The 20,852-nt window shown below is 39.1% G+C and overlaps 3 protein-coding genes across 3 annotated transcripts in view; 2 read left to right on the forward strand and 1 right to left on the reverse strand.

The window, feature by feature from the left end:
- LOC110039674 (uncharacterized) overlaps positions 1–7,074 on the forward strand; it is a 7,183-nt gene extending 109 nt beyond the window's left edge. Inside the window, exons 1-7 of the mRNA XM_020744848.2 lie at positions 1–169; positions 2,340–2,417; positions 3,030–3,206; positions 3,525–3,854; positions 4,581–4,796; positions 5,375–5,539; positions 6,350–7,074. The exon at positions 1–169 is cut by the window's left edge and continues 109 nt beyond it. Of these exons, the coding sequence (XP_020600507.2) occupies positions 115–169; positions 2,340–2,417; positions 3,030–3,206; positions 3,525–3,854; positions 4,581–4,796; positions 5,375–5,539; positions 6,350–6,471 (1,143 nt within the window). The 5' untranslated portion in view covers positions 1–114 and the 3' untranslated portion in view covers positions 6,472–7,074. The remainder of the gene's footprint in view (positions 170–2,339; positions 2,418–3,029; positions 3,207–3,524; positions 3,855–4,580; positions 4,797–5,374; positions 5,540–6,349) is intronic.
- A 2,675-nt stretch (positions 7,075–9,749) lies between these two features.
- On the forward strand, positions 9,750–11,754 carry LOC110041782 (QRFP-like peptide receptor). Its single transcript, XM_020747118.2, has one exon. The coding sequence runs from the start codon at positions 10,409–10,411 to the stop codon at positions 11,519–11,521; it is 1,113 nt and encodes a 370-aa protein (XP_020602777.2). The 5' UTR covers positions 9,750–10,408; the 3' UTR covers positions 11,522–11,754.
- Positions 11,755–15,978: 4,224 nt separating this feature from the next.
- LOC149118881 (neuropeptide SIFamide receptor-like) lies at positions 15,979–17,326 on the reverse strand. Its single transcript, XM_089282780.1, has one exon. The coding sequence runs from the start codon at positions 17,324–17,326 to the stop codon at positions 16,244–16,246; it is 1,083 nt and encodes a 360-aa protein (XP_089138906.1). The 3' UTR covers positions 15,979–16,243.
- Positions 17,327–20,852: the final 3,526 nt, after the last annotated feature.

Raw genomic sequence — 20,852 nt, forward strand, 5'->3', positions numbered from 1 at the left:
TTAAAAAACGTGTGTGTATTCATTCCACATAAGAAAAATTTTACGTTTTGATTTGAACCCTCTAATTACGATTAGTTCTATTCGCCTTCTCTACCTGCTGATGTGTAACGCGTGATGAAACCTTTGTTTTGGATTTGGCTGGTTACTCGCGTGGTTTCGACCACAGCAGGTAAGCTTTGTTTTCACTCTATTTTGCGTTCAAGTGTATCATGTAAAAAACTTAGATTGAGTAATAAAAGAAAAAACAAAAATAACCTTTTTCATAAGTTCCCATGATATTTGGCCCAGGAGACTCACACTGGGCAGCTATTAACGCATATTTATACGTTTCTGTTAGTTGTATTTCACGTAACCGTGAGGCGCTAAACCTTACGATGAATTACTGATGCAGAACAGGCGAGACATGTCAACAAATTAAATAATTTTAAAGTCTTAAACGGTCACACGGAAAGCACATGTTTACTACTTGTATTGTTTTTTGTCTGATTGGCGCTTCATTAGTTTCTAGGCTCGGCGAAAATAAGGGCGAGAAAGACTTGGTGGACAACTGGCAACGTTATTCAAAGTTTTCGAAGATTAAGATATTGATATCCTAGACCTAAAAATTACTTTCCTCTTGGGTTATTGGAACAGCTCTATATTAAATTTCACATAATACGGATGGGTAGTTAAAGGTGAATTTTAAGGTGAATCAGCTCAGAGCGACCTGTGATGAATTTGTAGTAACGCGGGGAAAGAGTCGCATCGTATCATAGAACAGAAGAGAATGTCAGAACTCGTGAGCCATCACCATCAAGCCATGAAACCTGAGTAGCAGACATAGAACTAGGGAGAAATGTGGGCTAAAGAGCAAAACCGACTCTATTTCAGCTCACTATCTCCTGTTTTCGGCCCATCACCCCAAGGGGGCCATGGTAAGAAGTGATCACCTTTTTCAGATCAAAATCCAACTTTAACCTTAAGTGGTTATTCAAAGACTGAAGGACTCTACCCGCCAGATAAATGAGGTAAATCAGTTTGTAGCGTAAAAATGGTAATCAGTTATCCACAAGTTGAGAAGATTTTTATTAGTGAATACAGCCTTAATCATCCTTGGACTCGGTCGCGGTCCCTGGGTAGACATGAAGTATTCTGACCCACAAGGGTGAAAAAGAGTCCATAGCAATTAACCGAGCTGGTAACCAAGAAACGCTTGTTTTGTGATGCAGCGCAATAACCATTAGGACACCTCTTTTTCCGCTGATCATGAGGGAGACAGCACAGATCATTCAGACCTAAATGCATTAGTTTCTCAGCTGGTCACAATGCATAAATTTGCTCCAGTCTCCTAGAAAAGACCAAATACCTCATCACTTTATGGTACTGTTATGTACCTTTAAAATTTTTTCCCATTACTCGTGCTCATAAAATGCAAGCCGTTTTGTCTTGGTCGCCAAGAGGGGTCATTATCCTAGGCATTCCTAGCGCAGAGAGTGGAAACTGGGGATGAGATTGCGTATCGTGTGCTCGCTCTCCGTGAAAAACGTAATATACAGAATGCTGTGTTTTGTGAAGGAAGTTTTGTAAAGAATCACGCCTTGTACGTTCATCTCACATACAAAGATGTCGATTGTTTTCGGAAAGGGTCGGTCTACGAATTGTATTGCTTCAAAGCCTGCCAAATAAGCAAAGTTCATGCTCATTCTCACAAGATAGCAAATGAACTGTGTGCGAGTTCAAACCACGAAAACACTGACAAAAACTATGGCTATTGAGTTAAGAACAGCTATGATGCTGACACATGCTCAGATGTTGAAAAAAGTAAGAATCGCCCTAAACTTCGAAGATGACACAAACAAGATGCAACTGGATAAAGAAGATACTTAACGAAGCAACTTGAATAGTGAAAAATCTAAGCGTAACTCTTGTGTTTAAATATTCTGATTCTTTCATTTGTTTTTATTGTGTTCAATAAGCTTGTAAAGTAAGATTTGATATTGCGGTACGAAGCCCGAGTAAACGCTCCCAGAGGGTCTAGCTATTAATTCAAGATGTAGACCATGAACGTTTCATCAGAGGAGATAAAGAGGAATTTAGTCGCCACGTTTAATTAAGGCCGTAATGTGACTAGCTATTGAAGACATGCTCAAAACAATGAGAACACTAAATGCTTCACCCTCCCAAGACACTTAAGAGTCCTCCAGGAACTGTGACCACATAAGTGAGGGGGGTGCTAAACCCCTTTCAACCATTCAACCTGATGACGAAGTACTTTTCAAAACTATTTAGTTATTTAATTTTACAAATTTTAAGATCTTTGGCATTAAAGATGTCTAAAATTCAAATATTTTCTTCTTCAGAGCGAAGAAGTGTTGTGGCTCCTCAATCTGTTGTGAATCCCAAGGAAACAAGGACACAGACCATAAACACAGCTCCAAGTAAGTAAAACTAAATTCTAGTGTTAAACTTTCATCTTTTCACTATTCAAGCCATAGTGGCACAAAATAATGAAAGGCTTGTTTTCACAAGCTCCTAAGGATAAACATCAGCATGAGTATGAGTATGAACATGAGGGTATACACAAGAGGGCGGCGAGGAATAAATGGGGTTCTCGATCGTGATACACTCACAGTGTTCTCGTCAAAGAACGTGTATTCTTGGGGAGGACAATACACACAGCACTCGACGATGGTTGAACAATATGGTGGATTTTATCAATTTTTTGTGATATTTCGCAGAAGGGCGAGTCAAAGTGAATTATGATCGGTTGACTGCCTTGTATTTGTGCTTGTGATGTCACCTGCATTCTCTGCCACTGCATTATAAGCAAAGAAGAACGAGACATGTTCCTTTTGCTTATGCATATGTTCTGGCGTCCTCACTTCCTTGCGCGTTTGCTGTTTCGTTTTTTTGTTGTGTAACTTCTGTTGATATACTTTCAAAAAAGCCGAGGCAAAGGATTGAAAAAATGCTTTCCGGTATAAGCATGCAGTGGAAGATAGATTGGTGTGTGGCTTATCCAGCATTCATCTTTGTATTATGTATTTCAGTTACCATCCACGTCCCATTCCTCAAGAGTTCTGGCACACGCCAACAACCAGCTGCTCCAGCGGCTATTGCCCAAGAAGCACCCGAGGGTACATACTTGTTTCCTGTCACAGAACAAAGTAAAGAGCAACCTCCAACAGTCAACTTGGTGCTCAATCTAAGGCTGGTTATGGACGGAGGTAACAACCTAACAAATTAAACGCTTATATTCTATAAAGAGGTGCCTAGGTGGCCGAGTGGCACTGGGATCGTTTAGGAAGCTGGACTAGTAATTAGGAGGTTGGCTGGCTTTATTCCTTCATTCTGAGTTATCCTGCTGAGAGAGGATTTGTTTTCGATAATCCCGAGTTCAACCCCTCAGCTACGCGCTATAAATAGCCAACATGTTCTGCCTCCACATTTTAAACAAATTCTGTCATTTGGAATACTTGTTTGCTTATTAAGTTACAGCGTCTACTAGCTAAATATCATAACAAACCATGCACTTTTTTTTTAAGAAAAGAAAGCCGGGCAGTCAGAATTTGTTGTCAATGAACCAACGTCTGCACCAGCAGTTAGAGCGAATTCTGGAGAGTATGTCGCCCATGAGGTAAAGATCGTAACCCCAAACACAAATCTCAACCCCAGTCCGACTCCAGCGTCATCCATCGGTTTACAGGGAGGAATCAATCAAGGCGATGTCCCGGCATTGTCCACCACACAAGGGAATAACCCGAATGCTCCTCAACAGCCCGCCAAAAACTTCGGCGTTGTTCCTTCTTTTCTTCTTGTCCCCAAAAGACGGGTGTTGCACAACGTACGATCAAATATGAAAGCAGTTGTACCAGGTAAGTTGACACTTGTCAACCATCCTTCGGCTTGTCATCCATCCTACAAGAAATTATAATCTTGCTCTGATAAGCGGCGACACAACAAAATAAAGAGGAGTTGATCTCGGGAAAGTAGGCTGTTTGTTCTGAAAATGGAGAAAACGGTTCAAGAACCTTCGCTCAGGTGAAATTGTGGAGTGTTGAATTATGGTTTAACGTATGACTGAACAAAAAAAAAATCCAAACTTTCAGATGTGTATTTCACGTACCAATTTCGAGTTGTTCTAGCAATACAAATATCTCTCAGCAAGCTGCTATGATCCAAATAAGATGATACAGAAAGACGCGGCAGTGAAACCATGCATGTACAAACTTGCAAACTTCACCTGCCCACGAGGCGGCCCAAAACCTTGTTGTAATGATCAATTTCAGTGACCAAGGATAAATTGCCAAGAGTTACCTGACCAGTAACATCATGCATCATAACTAGGCGCGACATTTAGTTAGTTTTGTCCTGGGGTGGATTACATGTCTGTCTATTTCACTAAATGCCGGTAATATATACGAGATACAATTCCTTGGAATGCATGTGTTAGCCTGCGTGAGGCACGCGGCTACCTTTAATTTTGTCAACTAATTTGACAGCAAGGAAACGAAAGGTGTACTTGTGTCATCATAGATGAACACAGAGTTTGAATTTCAATAGACTGAAGATTTTTAAGGATGTTTTATTGTGTCAACGAGGGTTACCAATGGCCAGGTTCAGGCAGCAATTTCTTTTTGAGCACAACAAGAAGCGCCTTCTTCACGGAGTATCACCGCTGATGCAGGATCAGAGGTTAAACGCCGACGCTCAGAGATTGGCTATAGAATTAGCACAGCAGAGAAATACAACGCATTCTGTTCTGCGAAAGAGAGTAGGACGGGGAGAAAATATCGCACTTCGCTGCTCGTTTAAAGGTAAAATCTTGTCCTTACTTTTGATTACTTTACAAGGGAGAGCCTTATTAACAAAATTAGGATTATTAATAGACAGACAACGGTCCAGTTGTTCGAAGGCTGTACAACGCTCTCCATCGGATAAATTACTATACAGCGGATAGCGTGGTTTGTTTTGTTAACACTTATCCACTAAATAACGATTTATCCGGTGGATAGCGTTATCCAGCCTTCAAAGAACTGGGCCAAGATTTATGAAGACGGTAGTTAAAAATATTCAGTGGTAAAATAGCTGGGATACAATAATTTCGTTCCTTCTAGATACTTAGGAGTGCTCTTGACAGGTCGTCGAACAAATTTGAAGATAGGAAGTATGACTGAAAAGATTTTTCGAGATTTTCTATGGTCGGCAATATTTTGACAAGAAAAAGTTCTTGGAGAGTTAGTTTCAAAATCTTTTCGGAAGTGGAAAATTTCAGTGCCACCTTAAATTTTCGAATATTTTAGGTTGGTAACCCGAAACACTCAAAGCTATTCAGACCGGCCAGAGTAGATGATTACATCGATAAAATGCGAATCTTTCTCTGTTATTCATGCAGGTTCTCCTCTTACCGGCGCTCGAGCCACGAATCTATGGTACGATGAGAATACAAAGTTTGATTGGAAGAACAAATCATTCAGTCCAGAGACAGAAAGGTTTACTCAGCTAGTTTGGAAGAATACCACGAAAGTTGGTTTTGGCAGATCCCAGTTTACCGACAGAAGTAAGTTATCATAGAGTTATTTTCCTTTCAACTGACGTTTTAGGGAGTGTCTTGGAAAAAGAACACAACGTGAAGCTTAAGACTATGCCTGTCTTCCAAAGGGAAGGAAATGGGCCACTGCAGCTGCGTAACCTTATTGGAGTGCAGTTAACAAAACTCTGCAAATCGCAAATTTGCTTTACAAGCAATTTCTCTATCTACTAGCGAAGGATATCAAAACAAGTACAATAAGAAATTTAGAGCTACCGGCTACCGAATTTGGCCAGAAATCAGGATTGAGTATGGATCAGTAACTTAAGATTTCACAAAGACAACACTGTAAGACAGCAGACAAGGATTCCGATTGATTAATTGCAATTTGGGTACGCTAATTGATGCAACTGCCCTTCTATCCTTTGATCTATCCATTTTTCAGTTTGGTGTAGCATGCATCTAATATTTGCATATAAAGCTTGGTTTTCACAACGACATAAGCGCCAGCACAAGCATTAGCATAGTGGTAATAAGGATGACCACAGCACAAGCACACGGTAGTGGGAACGCCACAACACAAGCACAACCGCAAGCACAGGCACAAGCACAAGCACAACAAAAGATTTGGTTCTTCTTGCGCTTGTACTTATGCTTATGTCAAGTGAAGCCGCCATCTTGTTGTACTGTATCGTGGAGTTATGGAACCGGAAAGAAGGCAATTATCCATTCTACGCATGCCTTGTTATTCTTGTGTTGTGGCGTCCTGTATACCGTCATACTTAAGCTTGTGCTTCTACTTATGTCGTAATGAAAAATGGTTTTTTGCTTGCTTTACAGACGGACGAATCTGTTTTGTAGTTGTGGCTCGTTACGAACCAGCGGCGAAAATCGGAGAAAAGATTTTGGACAACGTGCTTGAACCCATTAAAGCTAACCGGAAAACCACTAGTATTAAGTAAAAAATTAGGATGGTACACTATGTTGGATGGTTTCACACAACTTGGATTCGGTATGAAAAGCAATAAAGTTTGTATGATATTATTCGTGTAGTACTCTTGATGATATTCTTACATCTGTCCATAACCATAACTGCTGAGCAACAAACGACATGTTGTAAACAAAACGACTGATAGATTGCTTCTTTAGTAAACCGTACCTAAATAACTGCACGCTTCACTCGACAGCCTGATGAAAGCAAGCCAGAAATCCCTTAACTTGGCCCGTAATACACATATGCACGGCCCCAAACTTTTGCGAGGTTAATTCAGTACTGTTCTAGAGCGATTAAAATGTTCTAGAATGGTTAAGAAACACCACATAGTGAATTTATGACGTGAAATGTAGACATCAACCTTAGCTAATGCTGTTATACTACACAGATTTACCCGCTCCCATTGAAAATCCAAAGTTTATTGTAACTTCGAAATTTCAAAATCTGTATTTTATAAAACGGTCTCTTCGATTCCTAAAAAGTTCTCTCTTAGTTCGGCCTAATTGTTTTATGCTATATATGGATATTACCACCGTGCTATGAAGAGAGATAACAAGAAATCCAGAATTAATATTGAAAAAAGAAAAAAAAAAAATGAGGCCAGTATCTATCCATCTTGACCGAGCAAGCTTGATCTGTAAAGGACTTACTACATGGCATCCAAGACACCATTTTCTTGCGGGATCCATCGGGTAATCCCGAGCGGTCATGATCATGAGCCCCATTTTGCTCTCACGGGTAGCCAATGAAACCGCAGGATTTGGTTTGTGTTGTTTGTTCGATGAGCTTGCCGTATATCAAGGGGCACATATAGACGCAAACCTACTATTAAAACTTAACAATTTCTTTTTTATAAATTCACCATTCACCACATGAGACCGTTTAACTCTGAAAAAGTACTTAACGGTGTTATATTTACTTACCTATCTATATATTTATCATTCGAATGGAACAGCTATTATGCGTTGACCAAATGAACTTGATTAAAATTGTAAATTTTTTGCACCCGTTAAGAAAGACCGCCGACAAATTGTTTACAGTAAATGCGTTGGATATCATTAGCGGTGATTAGATACTTAATCTCTTGTACTAAAGATTTCTTTCGGAACATTTGAGCTTTTGTAGGTGTTACATGTGTAATAACACCTCAAGGAGCTAAATCGGCCAAAAACAACTGAAAATAATCTCACAAGGGTTACATTCGGGAGATCCGGGTTTAAGTCTCATCCTCAGATAACACAATTACACCCTTCTGGTTGGCTCACTTAATCTTGGTTACCAGCCACTACACCTGCGTTTGACGTTATATGGAAAATTAGGGCGTCAAGTGTCTCTTTCGCTTAGTTTTGTCGCACAATTTTCACCAAAGCTATTCTTTCGGATTTTCTCATTAGCCTCCCTTTTGTAACTGAATATATAAGTAGATGACTTTGGAGGAGATTTTGCGTGTAATATTTCGGAAGGAAAATCTGTCTCGCTCGCTTTCCTGACACATTTCATTCAATTCAAGAATTGAACAAAGCGCGGCACATTTTCGCGCCTTTTCATACCATCACTTCGTTTAGATCATACTGAAATGTCCATGTTATCAAGTCGCCTAAACAATTTATTTAGTACAACAAATTTCCCATCCGCCGTTGATTATAACAAACTCGGCACTGCGCTCTTATTTCGTTATTTATCACCTCGTACGGCTTCATGGCTTTATACGGCTTTATTTATCACCTCGAATCTAACATGGCTTCATGGAATAATTGTTAATTGTACTTTCGAAAAACAGCACGAGTCTTCTCGAAAATTCTTCTTCGAAATTCTAACAACTACATTCTCTCCGTGGTATTGAAATGCGATCAGGAAGCATTTCCTCTGAAATCTTCTCATAGCGATTTCGAAAAAAATCTTCAACACAGTGTTTTCTTGAAGACAATCAACCAATGATTATGATCTCCAACCCTTTGTTTCTTCTTGCGTCAGTGCATGATAATTCAATTTTTTTTTCACGAAAGATTATTTGAAGTGGAACCATTTACTTCTTTACTGAAGAAACCCTTTTGCGCTGCCACTAAATTGTCTCAATGCCATCTGAGAGATAAGTATTTTAGAGTGGTTCTGACAACTTAAAGATCTTAATTTTCGGCCGTTAAAACTTCTTGCTCTACTTTATCTTTGCAGTTGGAATAGAAATATTGATTTGCCAATAATCTGATTGAACATGGTTTGAGTTTTGATATTTACGCAACTTTATTTGCTTGTCGACGCTACGACTTTATGATTGTTTACAAGATAACATTAGCAGCCGGTTTCATTGAGGATATATGCAAAATATCGACAGATCCCTAGAAAATAATTTTGCCGCATCTTAAACTAGAATGTTCGGCGCTGGCGTGGAAAAGAAAAACGTTCGCTCTTTCCTTTTTTCATGCGATGATGTGGGATTTCATGCGATTTCAAAGATTTTAAACAAGTCGACAAACTTAACACCCTTTTTTTTTAGCCGATAGAGAAAATGTCTCAATTAAGCTTAAGGCTTAACGAAGATGTAAAACGAGAGAAACGCAACATGAGAAAAACGTCTAGAAAAGGAAACAAAAAGGGGCTCATCGCGCGCACAAAATTTCCGCACATTATTGCCCGTTTTAATAAAAGCTGAAAAAAACTTTTCATTGAAACCGCTTTTAAACGACGCTTAATGACAATATGCAAAACTCTCAAGATAACATATTGCTAAGATATTGTCTTTTCTAGACATCAAGACGTAACCTTTGGCATACTGTGCGAAAAAAAAAAAAATAAAAAAAAATAAAGCCATCTCGTGGAGAATCTTTACACTGTCTGCTTTAACACATATATTTTCTCAATAGCCAGTTGGTTAAGAAAATAGTTGCTTACAAATTGTTTGAAATCGGTGGTCAATTAACATTAACGACATTTTTCGGCAGTGATCCATTGTAGAAATCACAATGAGTCGAGTAGAGATGAGGACTTTTTTCTTATTCAATGCCGCGCAATGACCCTTCAGTATCGGTAAATGAAAAGCACTTTAAAAACGTTTTCAATGCAACTATTCTACTTGCTTTCTATTCATGAAGAAGAATAAGTATACCACACAGCTCCACCTGCCGTTATACACCCAAATCGCATTTTACTGTTTAATCCAACCATGTTTAATTTTCGCTTTGGTGTCAAAAACGTCCATCAAACATGTACGAAAACAAACGCTTTCTTTAAAATTAATTTTCTTTCTGCTCCGTTTGTAATAAAACAATATGAAAATTCACTGCAATTTTTGACGTATTAGCGACAGATTCTGGTAAAAAATTGATCCTTTGCAGTCGAAAATTGTAATCGCAATTCACATCACCAGTTTCCTTTTTTGTTTTCATTTGAGCGAAAGACGTGCAGGTGTCTTGACGAGGATTAGAGAGATTACTAGTTGGGTCAGAATGAAAAAAAGCAGTCATCATGCTTTGATGATGAGCATTCAATCGGTAGGCTTGATAGATCTTTAGCGACCCTGAATGTAAGTACGGTTTCACCGAGAAAAGGAGTCCTCGAGCGAAGGAAGGTTTTAACCGTCATTTCGACAACTATAAACACGCTCATTGCAAAAAGTACACAAAGCTTGTATACTCATCAATCAATTGTAGGACAAGGAGACAGGTTTTTTTAAACTCTCAACGCTATGGAAAACGACATTTGCTTCAGTATTACTGGGCTGACAAACCGCCCAATTTTAAATTGGTGAACCTAGATTCACTAACATAAAAACGCAAGGAATCGAACGCCGGTTTACGTGTAAAGAAACCTGCTGTTATTAACGATAAGTTTGCGTTTTATGAGGAGAGGGCGCTGATACGAATTGATAAAATTTCATCGAAGAAAAGGGACACAGTCAGATCTGCGCTATGGCTCACCGCGACAATTTTACACTTGGCGGCAATATCTCAGCCTCGACCAACGCCTCAGCCAACATCTCAACTGCTGCGGAGCCCGTGACTGTGAAAGTACTGAAAACATTCTGCTACTGTGTTATAATGTTGATGTCTCTGATTGGAAACACTTTGGTCATTACTATCATATACCGAAACAAGAAAATGCGGACCACTACCAATAAGCTGATCGCCAATATGGCAATAAGTGACCTTCTCTTTCCGCTCTTTGCCGTCCCAAGAGAGACTGCGCAAATTTTGATCGGCAAGAGCAGATGGCTGGTCGGAGGTGTCGGTGGAGAAATCTTATGTAAGATCGTCAATTTTTCACAAGACATCTCGACTGCGGTGTCCATCCTGAGCTTGGTCGTCATTGCCTTTGACCGATTTTACGCGGTAAAATTTCCTTTTAAACCCGCAATTATCACGCCAAAAATGTGCCGCATCATTATTGTATTCATCTGGATTGTGGCCATTGGAATACATTCTCCGTACTTTTACACTTTCCGATTAAAAACAGTACAAAACGATCTATTTTGCGTGAACGAGTGGGAACCGGCTTTCGACAGTATTCCTACTCAAAAGGTTTACTTTTTGATTATATTCGTGGTGCTAATCTCATTTCCCATTGCGGTAATAACGATACTGTACACCGCTATTGCCATTGAAGTTTGGAAGCAAAAGGGGCCCGCCGAGCGCTCTTGCCAAGAGCGACAAAGGCGTGAATATGAAAACAGAAAAGTGTTGAAACAGGTCGTGACGGTTGTTGTCGTGTTCGTCTCATGCATCACGCCCATTACGATATTTGGCTGCCTTGTACATTTCGTTTGGAATTTAAAATTGCCGCCTGAAGTAGACGGGCTTAACTTCAGATTCAGTGCACTATTTATCATGCACTCTAATGCGGCGATTAGCCCTTGTATATATTTCATTTTTAACAAGAATTATCGAAAAGGCTTCATAGAAATAGTCCAAAGCTACACTCGGATGTTTAGCGGCGTCAAACCGAGCGCTTCTGACCAGTCAAAACTCGAATCCAGGGTTGAACATGCTACAAAACAAAGTACACCTCGATGTCAATATATTTAAACCCAATACACTTATAGCCATGTATGAGATAAAAGCGAAAAGTCTTATTAGCGGCTTCAAACTTGAAATCCGCTTTTAGTAAGGTTATCAATCCGTAAATCAGCCGAAAGTTAAAAAAATAATAGCTTAGGCAGTAACAACCTTTATTTCAGAATTTGTCACTATAGAGATGGGACAACAATTCGTGTATGGTGCCCAAATGTCTGGTCACTCAATTAAAGCTGATTGAAACTGAGCCAATGTCACTGTGAGGTTTTTAAGTTTTTATTGCATTAAATGAAAATGTTAAGAACATTCATGACCCTAATTTTGCGAAATTCCCATAGCTTAATGTAGCGTTCTACGTCATATCAGGGTCACTTGCACCATAATATTCGTTTTATTACAATACAAATACTCATTGCTCTCCACATCATTACCTTAACGACTCCAGCTAGGACTGTGTCTCCATTCTTAAACAATTAGATTATGCGTTCGAGCCTGGTGACTTAACTGGCTTCTAATCCATGCCTGCTAGCTATCGATTCACTGAATAACTCCATAAGGTATACACTTAAGTTATGACACATATAACTTAAGTGAAAAGAATTAGGTGAGTGAACTTTGGACAAAAACGGAAAATGATAAAACCCTTTATTAAAAAAGCGCAAACGTAGTAGTAATAATAATAATAATAATAATAATAATAATAATAACAATAATGGTAATAATAATAAAAATAATAATAAAAATAATGGTAATGGTAATAAACTCTCTCTTGGCCCAATTCATTTAATATAACATATACAATCACTCTATCTTTTCCGAGTATCGCAAGGACAATTGTTTTACTTGCCTTTTACTTGCCTTTGCCTTTTTTTTTTACTCAGATTACCATCTGAATAAAAAATCTTAGCTTTAAAGTTGAAAGCATTTTTACAATCTATCTCCTTCCCAGAGCCCGCGCTTACTGTAGCCTCATTATTGCGGGCTGTAGAACAGCCTACCGGCAAATGTACATCAGTTTTAATGAAACTGTTTTCATTGCCAATAGTACGAACAAATTGACATTCTGTTTCTTTGAGCAAAAATATATCAAAATGATATTCATGCTAATTAGCGTTAAAACATCGTATACTACGATGAACCTTTCTTGCCATTTCTTTGGTGTTCCCGATTTTAATCCAGCAAATCACTTTACAGTTCTATCTTAAATCGCTAAAAGATTTAGTTTTTTTCGTTTAAGAATGAACAATGGAAATTCTTAATTGAACTGTGCGCTTAAAAGACAACACAGCGCAAGGTTTGTTTGCCCGGGCGAGGAGACGGTTGCCGAGACGATCAACAGCTATATTCGTGTAATCTGATATCGTCAGTGTTCGAGAGTGAATATTCGATCATTTTCTCGTTCATTGAGACTAAACGAGTGAAATGCAGTTTACGGGTGATTTTGCGGGAGAAAGTATCTTGAAAACTGTTTAAAACACAAGAAATAAGATGGAATATGGCTATATAATTCTCTTCTTGTTATCATTATTAAACATGCCTTTTAAAGAACTGAATTTTTGAAAATTGTTCGTTTTATCCTATCGCTTGAATTACTCTTTAATCTCTTATCCTATAAAAAAAAGGCCCCGGATTTCAGTATTTCTTTTATTTTTCTTCAATTGAATGGCACCAAAACCGCGTTTACAGTCTGCTACCTGCGTTTACTGCTAATTTTTTCCCTCTGAATTAGTTAACTCGCTGCAAAAAAACCCAGCAAATAAACTTCTTAGACCATAAAGAAGAAGGCTACAAGAAGGCTAACCCTGGTGCTAGGGTTACCATCAAAACAAACGAATCGTGACTTCAAAAGACATCGTGTTAATTCACGTTTTGTTTTAGTTTTGCCTTGGATAGAAAAAAAAAAAAAAAAAAAAAAATCGAATAACGGCTTTAGGCCACGAAATTTCCGCAATAATGTTTGTCGCTACTGCGGCTAAAATATTCTAGTTACAAATGAGTTTTCCCGTCAAATTCATCCCAAACTAGAGAAAATAAGTAAACTGTCTGGGATTTTATTTTAATTACTGGAGATTAGAAATTGAAACTATTTCAGAGGAACGAATAAACCACACAATTCAAGTGAAAATACATTTTGGCGATAAAATTATTATCGATTGCATGGCGTGTTTTATTCACCAGGTTAGCTAAAGCGTTATCGGCCATGGTTGTCGCGCGTAGTAGGGTAACCCCACCTGAGAAATTTGGCCTGTAAACGAGGGCTATCTTTGACCCTCTAGATCTTGGTAAGGTAACCCTTCTGTTATCTGTACATTATTTAAAAAGTGGAGGTCACATTGAATTGTGTTTTTACGTTTCTACTAACAGGGATGTTAAAAAAAAAGTCTGGAAAAAAGAATTGCGTCTAAAACAGGAGCCATACTCGGGGACGGAGACCGTAAACGCGCGCCATTTCAAGTATTGGGGGTGTCCCCATGATATGGGACAATAATTCTATTTTTAGAACAAATTGCGCCATCGCCTACGGCACACGCGGGTACATGCTGCGAGGATTTCAGCGGATGTCGCGCGGGGGAAATGGCGTCCGAAATCCCCGAAATTTTTCATGTTTTTGGCCCACAACTCAACGCGTTTACGCCTGTTGGAATTTTGCTCAATTAATAAGTATTTTCGTCGTAAGCTGCTCCAGTTTGAGTGAAGTAAGACCGTGTCGAATTTAGGTATGTTCCGCTTCAAGCTTATAAAAATCGCTGACCAAGTTGTATTCCGACGGATGCTTCTTTTACATGAGCTGTACATTACCCCATTTTAAATTTCACACATGTTGAAGATTAACAGCTTTTCCATCACACAGCAAAAAACTAGCTGGATATATTTAGATATAGCAGAGCTTCAGGACTTCATGGTTTCCTAGCTCCTCTTACCACACGCTGGAGAGGAATTTGCCAGTCTATCGCGACCGAAAAGTAAAACAAAATAATTGCTAGTTTGAGTTTCGCCTGAATTGTGAGCAACGCTTGATGTTTCATCAAGGCCCAACAACTTTACGTTCGTAGATACTGCTCAGTTTTATTTGTGTAAAAATCCAGTAAATTCTCTGTTGTCGATGAATGAGAGCGCCTGCCGATGCGTGTTTAGTACAGTCAGTAAACATGACAAATTGGACTTCCGCCGCACGTTCGTGTGAAAGCGTACATCGAACTCAAAGAATAACTCTATAGTTTTTAAATATGTTTAAGATTGATAAATGTTTGACAACATATTAAAAGCTAAGCTGGAAATATGTGAATAAAGCACAAATAATCAGCAAAGTTACAATGACGCTTTCTTTAATCAACTTCGAATAACGATTTCGATTTTGTCGATCGAGTTATCAACACTCCTTGTCTATTTTCATTTTCGCAGTGTAAAACTTCACTATGCTTATGTTGAAGAAACACACATGATGTTAGTAGCCTTTTTTGCGTTCGTGAAATTTGTTGAAGCATCTCAGCACAAAAGATAACGAAAGAAATCTTTGTCAAGATTTGTTGACAACTGAAAACACCGACTCGGACTTGAAAGTGCGCGAGCCGCACTATGCAAATGAGCTAATTATACGCGTCAGACTTTCCTTTCAAAAACTTTTGCAAACTCACCACACAAGCAGAAACAATAAGAAACCATCAAAACAGGTTTTGGTTACGATTAACCATTGTCTGAGAAACTCACAAATTAACTCGGTACCAGAGTATAGAGTTTTTTTTTGCTATATTCTTAAGTCAGAACAAACTCAAAAACATACGCGTAAGCTTACAACAAGCGCGAGCAGATCTTATCATTTATTCCCAGCGCGAGATTGAAGTCTTGTTTTCGACCCTGAAAAACCCACCTTTTCCGTTAGCTCAATGCGTAAAACTACATATAAGCGCCCTGGTTCGTATTCCCTGCCTTATTCCCTGCCGTCACGGTGAAAAATACGCCAGAGAATCTCGGAACTCTCACCATTTGATCACGCAGCGTGACAGTATCCACGCGAGAACCCCCGACATGTGCGTGGATCCGCGCGGATATATGACGTCAGGATGGCGCAATTTGTTCTAAAAATAGAAAAATTGTCCCATATCATAGGTGCGCGCGGATCCCAAGACTTACGGTCTCCGTCCCCGATTATGGCTCCTGGTCTAAGAGAAAAAAAATTGGCTTCTGATGCATGTCAAATTTCGTCGTCGAATGATGGAAAAATAATTAACGAATTAATATTTTTGTGTGGAGTTTTACTGAATATTTTTTTGCAAAATTCTGCACTAAAATTTATCACGTGACGACGTCTTGCGACAGATCAGTGCCCGCGCAGTAACGGACTTAGCTTAAACATTTGCATTGCACGAAGTAGCAAAGATGTTTATTCTATTCTATTCTACTTCGCTTCGCTCAGCCGAATAGAAATCATTTCTATTATAAGTAAAGGAGACAAGTAATACAACAAATAGTGGAGGGAGCCGCCAGCAATAATCGAGTTTATTTACAAGGATCTGAGACAAGCTGAATACAGGTTACAAGCAGGAGAATAAAAGAAAATGTCACACGCTACTTAAAAACAACGATATTTACAATAAGGAAAAAAATAGCTTCGAGTAAACTGGTCGGCGTCAAGTGGTGACATATTCACAAGGAGTGGTATGTAAAGGTCTGATTATATCCCAGTGGGAACAAAATACAGAGCAACCTCATTAAGCACCTAAAAGAAACACATTTTTATAACTTCCAACAATTGGTCAGTAGACGCTTAGCGCCATTCCGGTATTGCTGGTTCAATACTATGTATATGCATGGATTTAACGCGCTTATAGCATACGCAAAAAATAACGATATAAAATCAATATTCCTCGGCAATCCACAATTGTAAAACTCGTCGTTGTAAGATATTAAAAAGTAGGTCACGTGGTCTGGAAGCCAGCAAAGAGTAAAGCAAACAACAATTGCGACAAACATTTTCATGGCTTTTCTTCGGCTTCTGGAATAAAGTCGCTGCGTCTTCGCTGAATGATTCCCAAGAACCTTTCTGTTCAGTATTTTGTAAAATACGCAACTGTACAATACTGATATAGAAATTAAAGGCACCATGTAAAACAGGCTGAAGAGAATAACGGTATATGTTCTTGAAGCCATCAAGGAATCGAAAGGAGCTAGCCACTCCTCCAGACATAAGAGTATGCCCTCTGATTCCACCACGTTGTTTGCTAAAAACATTGGGACGCTGGTTATACAGGGAATCAGCCACGTGCTTGTAATAATAATCCTGGAGAGTTTCCGTGTCATTGGATTCTTTAGTGGAAGGCAAATCGCGAAAAAATTGTCAAACGCGATTGTCAGTAAACTAAGAATAGAACAGAAGGAGCAGACTTGCTGGCAGAAGGGCAAGAGTTTACAAAGTATTATACCGATGTCTCCAGAAATCCACTCGTCTGAATCTTTTATTTCCACGAAAAGGGACTCAGGCATGTTGATAATCGTAGTGCAAAGATCTGCAATGGCCATGTTCACAATAAAGTTGAAGGCTACCTTTCTCATCCGTGCAGTCCGTCGAGTGACGATTATTATCAACAAATTTCCTATCAAGGAGACTGCTATTATCACAATTAATGCGGTTATTTTGGCAACTCTCGCAAGTTGTCCTTCTTTCCCATGTAGAGGACAAATGTAGTTCTCGAACTGATTTTCGTGTTCCAGAGCGGTGGTCGAAAAATTGCTATTGTGGCCCGTCATGATGTTGTTGATGTTGTACACGCGCTTCCCTGCGCTCTTTTGAAAACACCATGAAAATATAACCGTACTCATTGCAATAATTAAACAAACCTCACCAGATGTTTTTAAGACAAATTATCGTAAATAACATAGCAAAAAAACTGTAGTGAATAATTATCATTGTGCTAATTTTCTTCCATTTAAGTCGCAACAGAAATAGCCGCTCTATTATTGTAAAGTGCCAATCAAACAGCGTTTCAAAGTTTTATCAACAAAGAGTCACTAACAACGGTCATCAACGAAAAATAATCGTAAAGTGAATCTTAATTTCAAAGGACATTTCTAAACTGAAACATGGGACCGTCTCTGCGTTGATTACTGAGAACCATTACGAGTGGCGAGTTTTTATATTGTTTAGTCAAAAAAGACACATTCGTGTAGTAATTAATGAAGATGTCCAGTCAGTCAACTGTGGTTTATGGCGTAGTTTTTATACAACGCAAATTCCCCGGCTTTTCTTTTTCCCCTTAACAGAGATTTGGTATTGCGACTTGAGAAAATCTTTTCACTTTTTACAGCTCTGATCTATTCATCACACGGCAAAGACAAAAGATTAAGAACCTTGCGTGCAAAGTCGTTTACGTTCGCTAAGTAACTTCGGTATACTTCGGTCACAACGTTTTTCTTTTTGTTATTATAATTTCGCTCACTCAGTAACTAAAAAGTTACTTCTTTGACTATTGGCTTGCCATATTCTCATCCCACGAAATCAAACAATAGTCTAAGCATATTAGCATAGACGCAAACGCCGGGCGTATTTTGAAGATTTTTAGATACTAATTGGGTGCCGGTTTACTTCTCAGTGTGTTTGTTTGCTTGAATTTGATAAAAACCGGTACCGTCACAGATATTTGTGCTATTTTGAGTCGAGTCACTCCTATTGACACCCACATCCATCAAACAAGTCTGGAATATAGTAAACAAGAAGCAAAATGATGGCTAATTTCATACAACATAGGATAGTTTTTTGAGTGATAGGAAATGCTTGTCACTTCCGTCACTTCTTGTCACTTACGTGCTGCATGATTCAGCTTACTGCTTTCATCTTATTTTTATACATAGATTTTAAGTTACGTAGATTAAATTGCCTTCATCTTGCTTTCATTCAGGATTTGATTGTAAAGACTTATGTCTACCGAGTCTGACGTCGTTTTTCGATAAGAAATAAAGACTTCATTCATATAATATACGTGTATGCAGCACGCAAGTAAATTTAAGCCCGGTGCACTACGCTGGAGAAATTTGAAAACGCAGCTTTACTTCTGCGGTTAGGCCTACCGCCCTCACTAATCCGTCACGAAAACGGAGCTGAAAACGCTCTTCAAACATTGGGAATTTGAAAACGCCGGCTTTGCGCTTTAATGTGGACAGAAAACACTTAGAAAACGGAGCTTTTTTTAAAACGATGAACTCACGATAATCTGATGATTTTCCTCCCTGAGTGTGTTTTTTTTTTTTTCAAACACAAATCCACAATGCCGGTGATTGCTGCGTTTTTAATTCCTCAGGCGCAGTGCGCACGTAAGACATTTTATGCATTTTCAGAGTGAAACCTCCGTTTTCAAATTGTCCCGGCGTAGCGCAGACGGGGCCTGATGCTTCATTTCATCCAGCTCAGAATATTTTGTTGAGTGATAAGCATTTTAAAATTGCTTATCACTTCCGTGACAACATATAATGTACGTGTATCATGCTGCATGCAAGTAAACTTACTGCGCCTTTCAATAACATGTGAACTCTAAAATTCAAAGCTCAACCGACAAAAGCGTTTTACGCTACCGTCAATCAAATGTTCAGCGGTTCTTCCCAGATTCCGACTACTGCCGCGCGCGCGGTAATCGAATCGTTCAGCACAGTTCAGACAACGAAACAGTGCTCGCAGAAGTCGGAAGCTGGGAGGAGTCGCCGATCATTTGATTGACGTTAGCGAAAAACGCATTTGTCGGTTGAGCTTTGAATTTTAGAGTCCGCATGTTATTGAAAGGCGCAGTAAGACTCGTCCACACTACGCCGGAGAAATTTGAAAACGCAGCTTTAAGGTGGCTCAGAACAGTTTCTAGCTCTTAGATGTAAAATTAGATTTGCGAAAAGTTGTGTCTTATAATGGTTATCAAAATTTGATAATATAAAAAAATTTCACCGGACGTTTTTGAATTATAAGCCCTTAAAGCTGTAATTAAGCAGGTAATACCTATTGTGTCACGAAAGTGATTACAATGGTTTCGCCAATGATTGGGCAGTTTTTTGATTCCATGATTGTAGCAACAATTGATAAAGAGTGATCATAACGACCAATCAAAATCTGTTTTGAGCCACCTTAATTCTGCGGTTAGGCCCACCGTCCATACTCATCCGTCACGAAAACGGAGCTTTTCGTAAACGCCTTTCAAACCCGAGGAATTCGAAAACGCTGGCTTTGGGCTTTAATGTGGACAGAAAACACTTTGGAAACGGAGATTTTAGAAAATGATAACGTCACGATAATCATTTGATTTTCCTGCCGGAGTTTTCCTCAAAAACAAATCCAAAATGACCGGTGACTGCTGCGTTTTCAAATTTCTCCAGCGTAATTTAGCATTTTCCACATCTAATTCTGATATTTTTTAGCATAAGAGCAGATTGTAGATATCCAGTGAGGAGACCAAAGAGGATTTCATTCTGCTAGTATACAAAATGAATATTATAAAGGGCTGCTCGGCAAAGAACATAATATGCAGTTCATTCTAGACACCGGCAGAAGTTTCGATTCGTGACATGAACGAGAACCCAGTTTAATTCGGCCGCCTTGCTAAACGAATTTGCAATGCTACGAAAACGAAGTACATTGTTTTTTTTGGACATAGACGTTTATTTATATTTACTGGACTCACAAGTAATATGAAACGGACATGTCAGTATTCGATTGGCTTAACAATTGAAGGTTTTTTGTTGTCTTTATTCCGACAAGAAGGCGTCCTTTATGCCAATAGATAGAAAGGAAGAGAAAAACATGGGCTGACTAAATCTTTGTAACACGTTAATTTTACAGCAATTAAATTGTTTTGCAATGGCTTAGGACTCTCTAGGTCTATCTTTCTCTTCCCTAAATTTGAATAAATTAAAGTTACCCTTAACTTCTTTATTTTAGTGCGTTAACCACTTTTATTCACGTTGACTTTATATTGCCAACTCTCAACTCTAAGGGAAGCATGATATCTCTCTTTGAGAGATTTATCACCCTTCGCCATTGTCCTTCGCTTGGCCTTCGCTTGGCCTTCGCTTGGCCTTCGCTTGGCCTTCGCTTGGCCTTCGCTTGGCCTTCGCTTGGCCTTCGCTTGGCCTTCGCTTGGCCTTCGCTTGACCTTCGCTTGGCCTTCGCTTGGCCTTCGCTTGGCCTTCGCTTGGCCTTCGCTTGGCCTTCGCTTGGCCTTCGTTTTCCACTTCTTTTTCCTCGCAGTACTGGCCGGCCTTCCCCCTCAATCTATCAGAGCTTATTGACGGGCTAGAAATTCAGCCAGCTTCAGCTTGCATCAGTATCATTTCTCGCTCTTGTTCTTACTGGAATCAACAAACTCAGTAC

This window comes from Orbicella faveolata, unplaced genomic scaffold (genome assembly GCF_042242905.1).
Source record: "Orbicella faveolata isolate gen_17 unplaced genomic scaffold, um_ofav_v1 contig_1, whole genome shotgun sequence".
NCBI lineage: Eukaryota > Metazoa > Cnidaria > Anthozoa > Scleractinia > Merulinidae > Orbicella > Orbicella faveolata.

Bases quoted from the DNA above. Each gene is read 5' to 3' on its own strand.
- LOC110041782 (XM_020747118.2), top strand. From the start codon at position 10,409: ATGGCTCACCGCGACAATTTTACACTTGGCGGCAATATCTCAGCCTCG.
- LOC149118881 (XM_089282780.1), bottom strand. From the start codon at position 17,326: ATGAGTACGGTTATATTTTCATGGTGTTTTCAAAAGAGCGCAGGGAAG.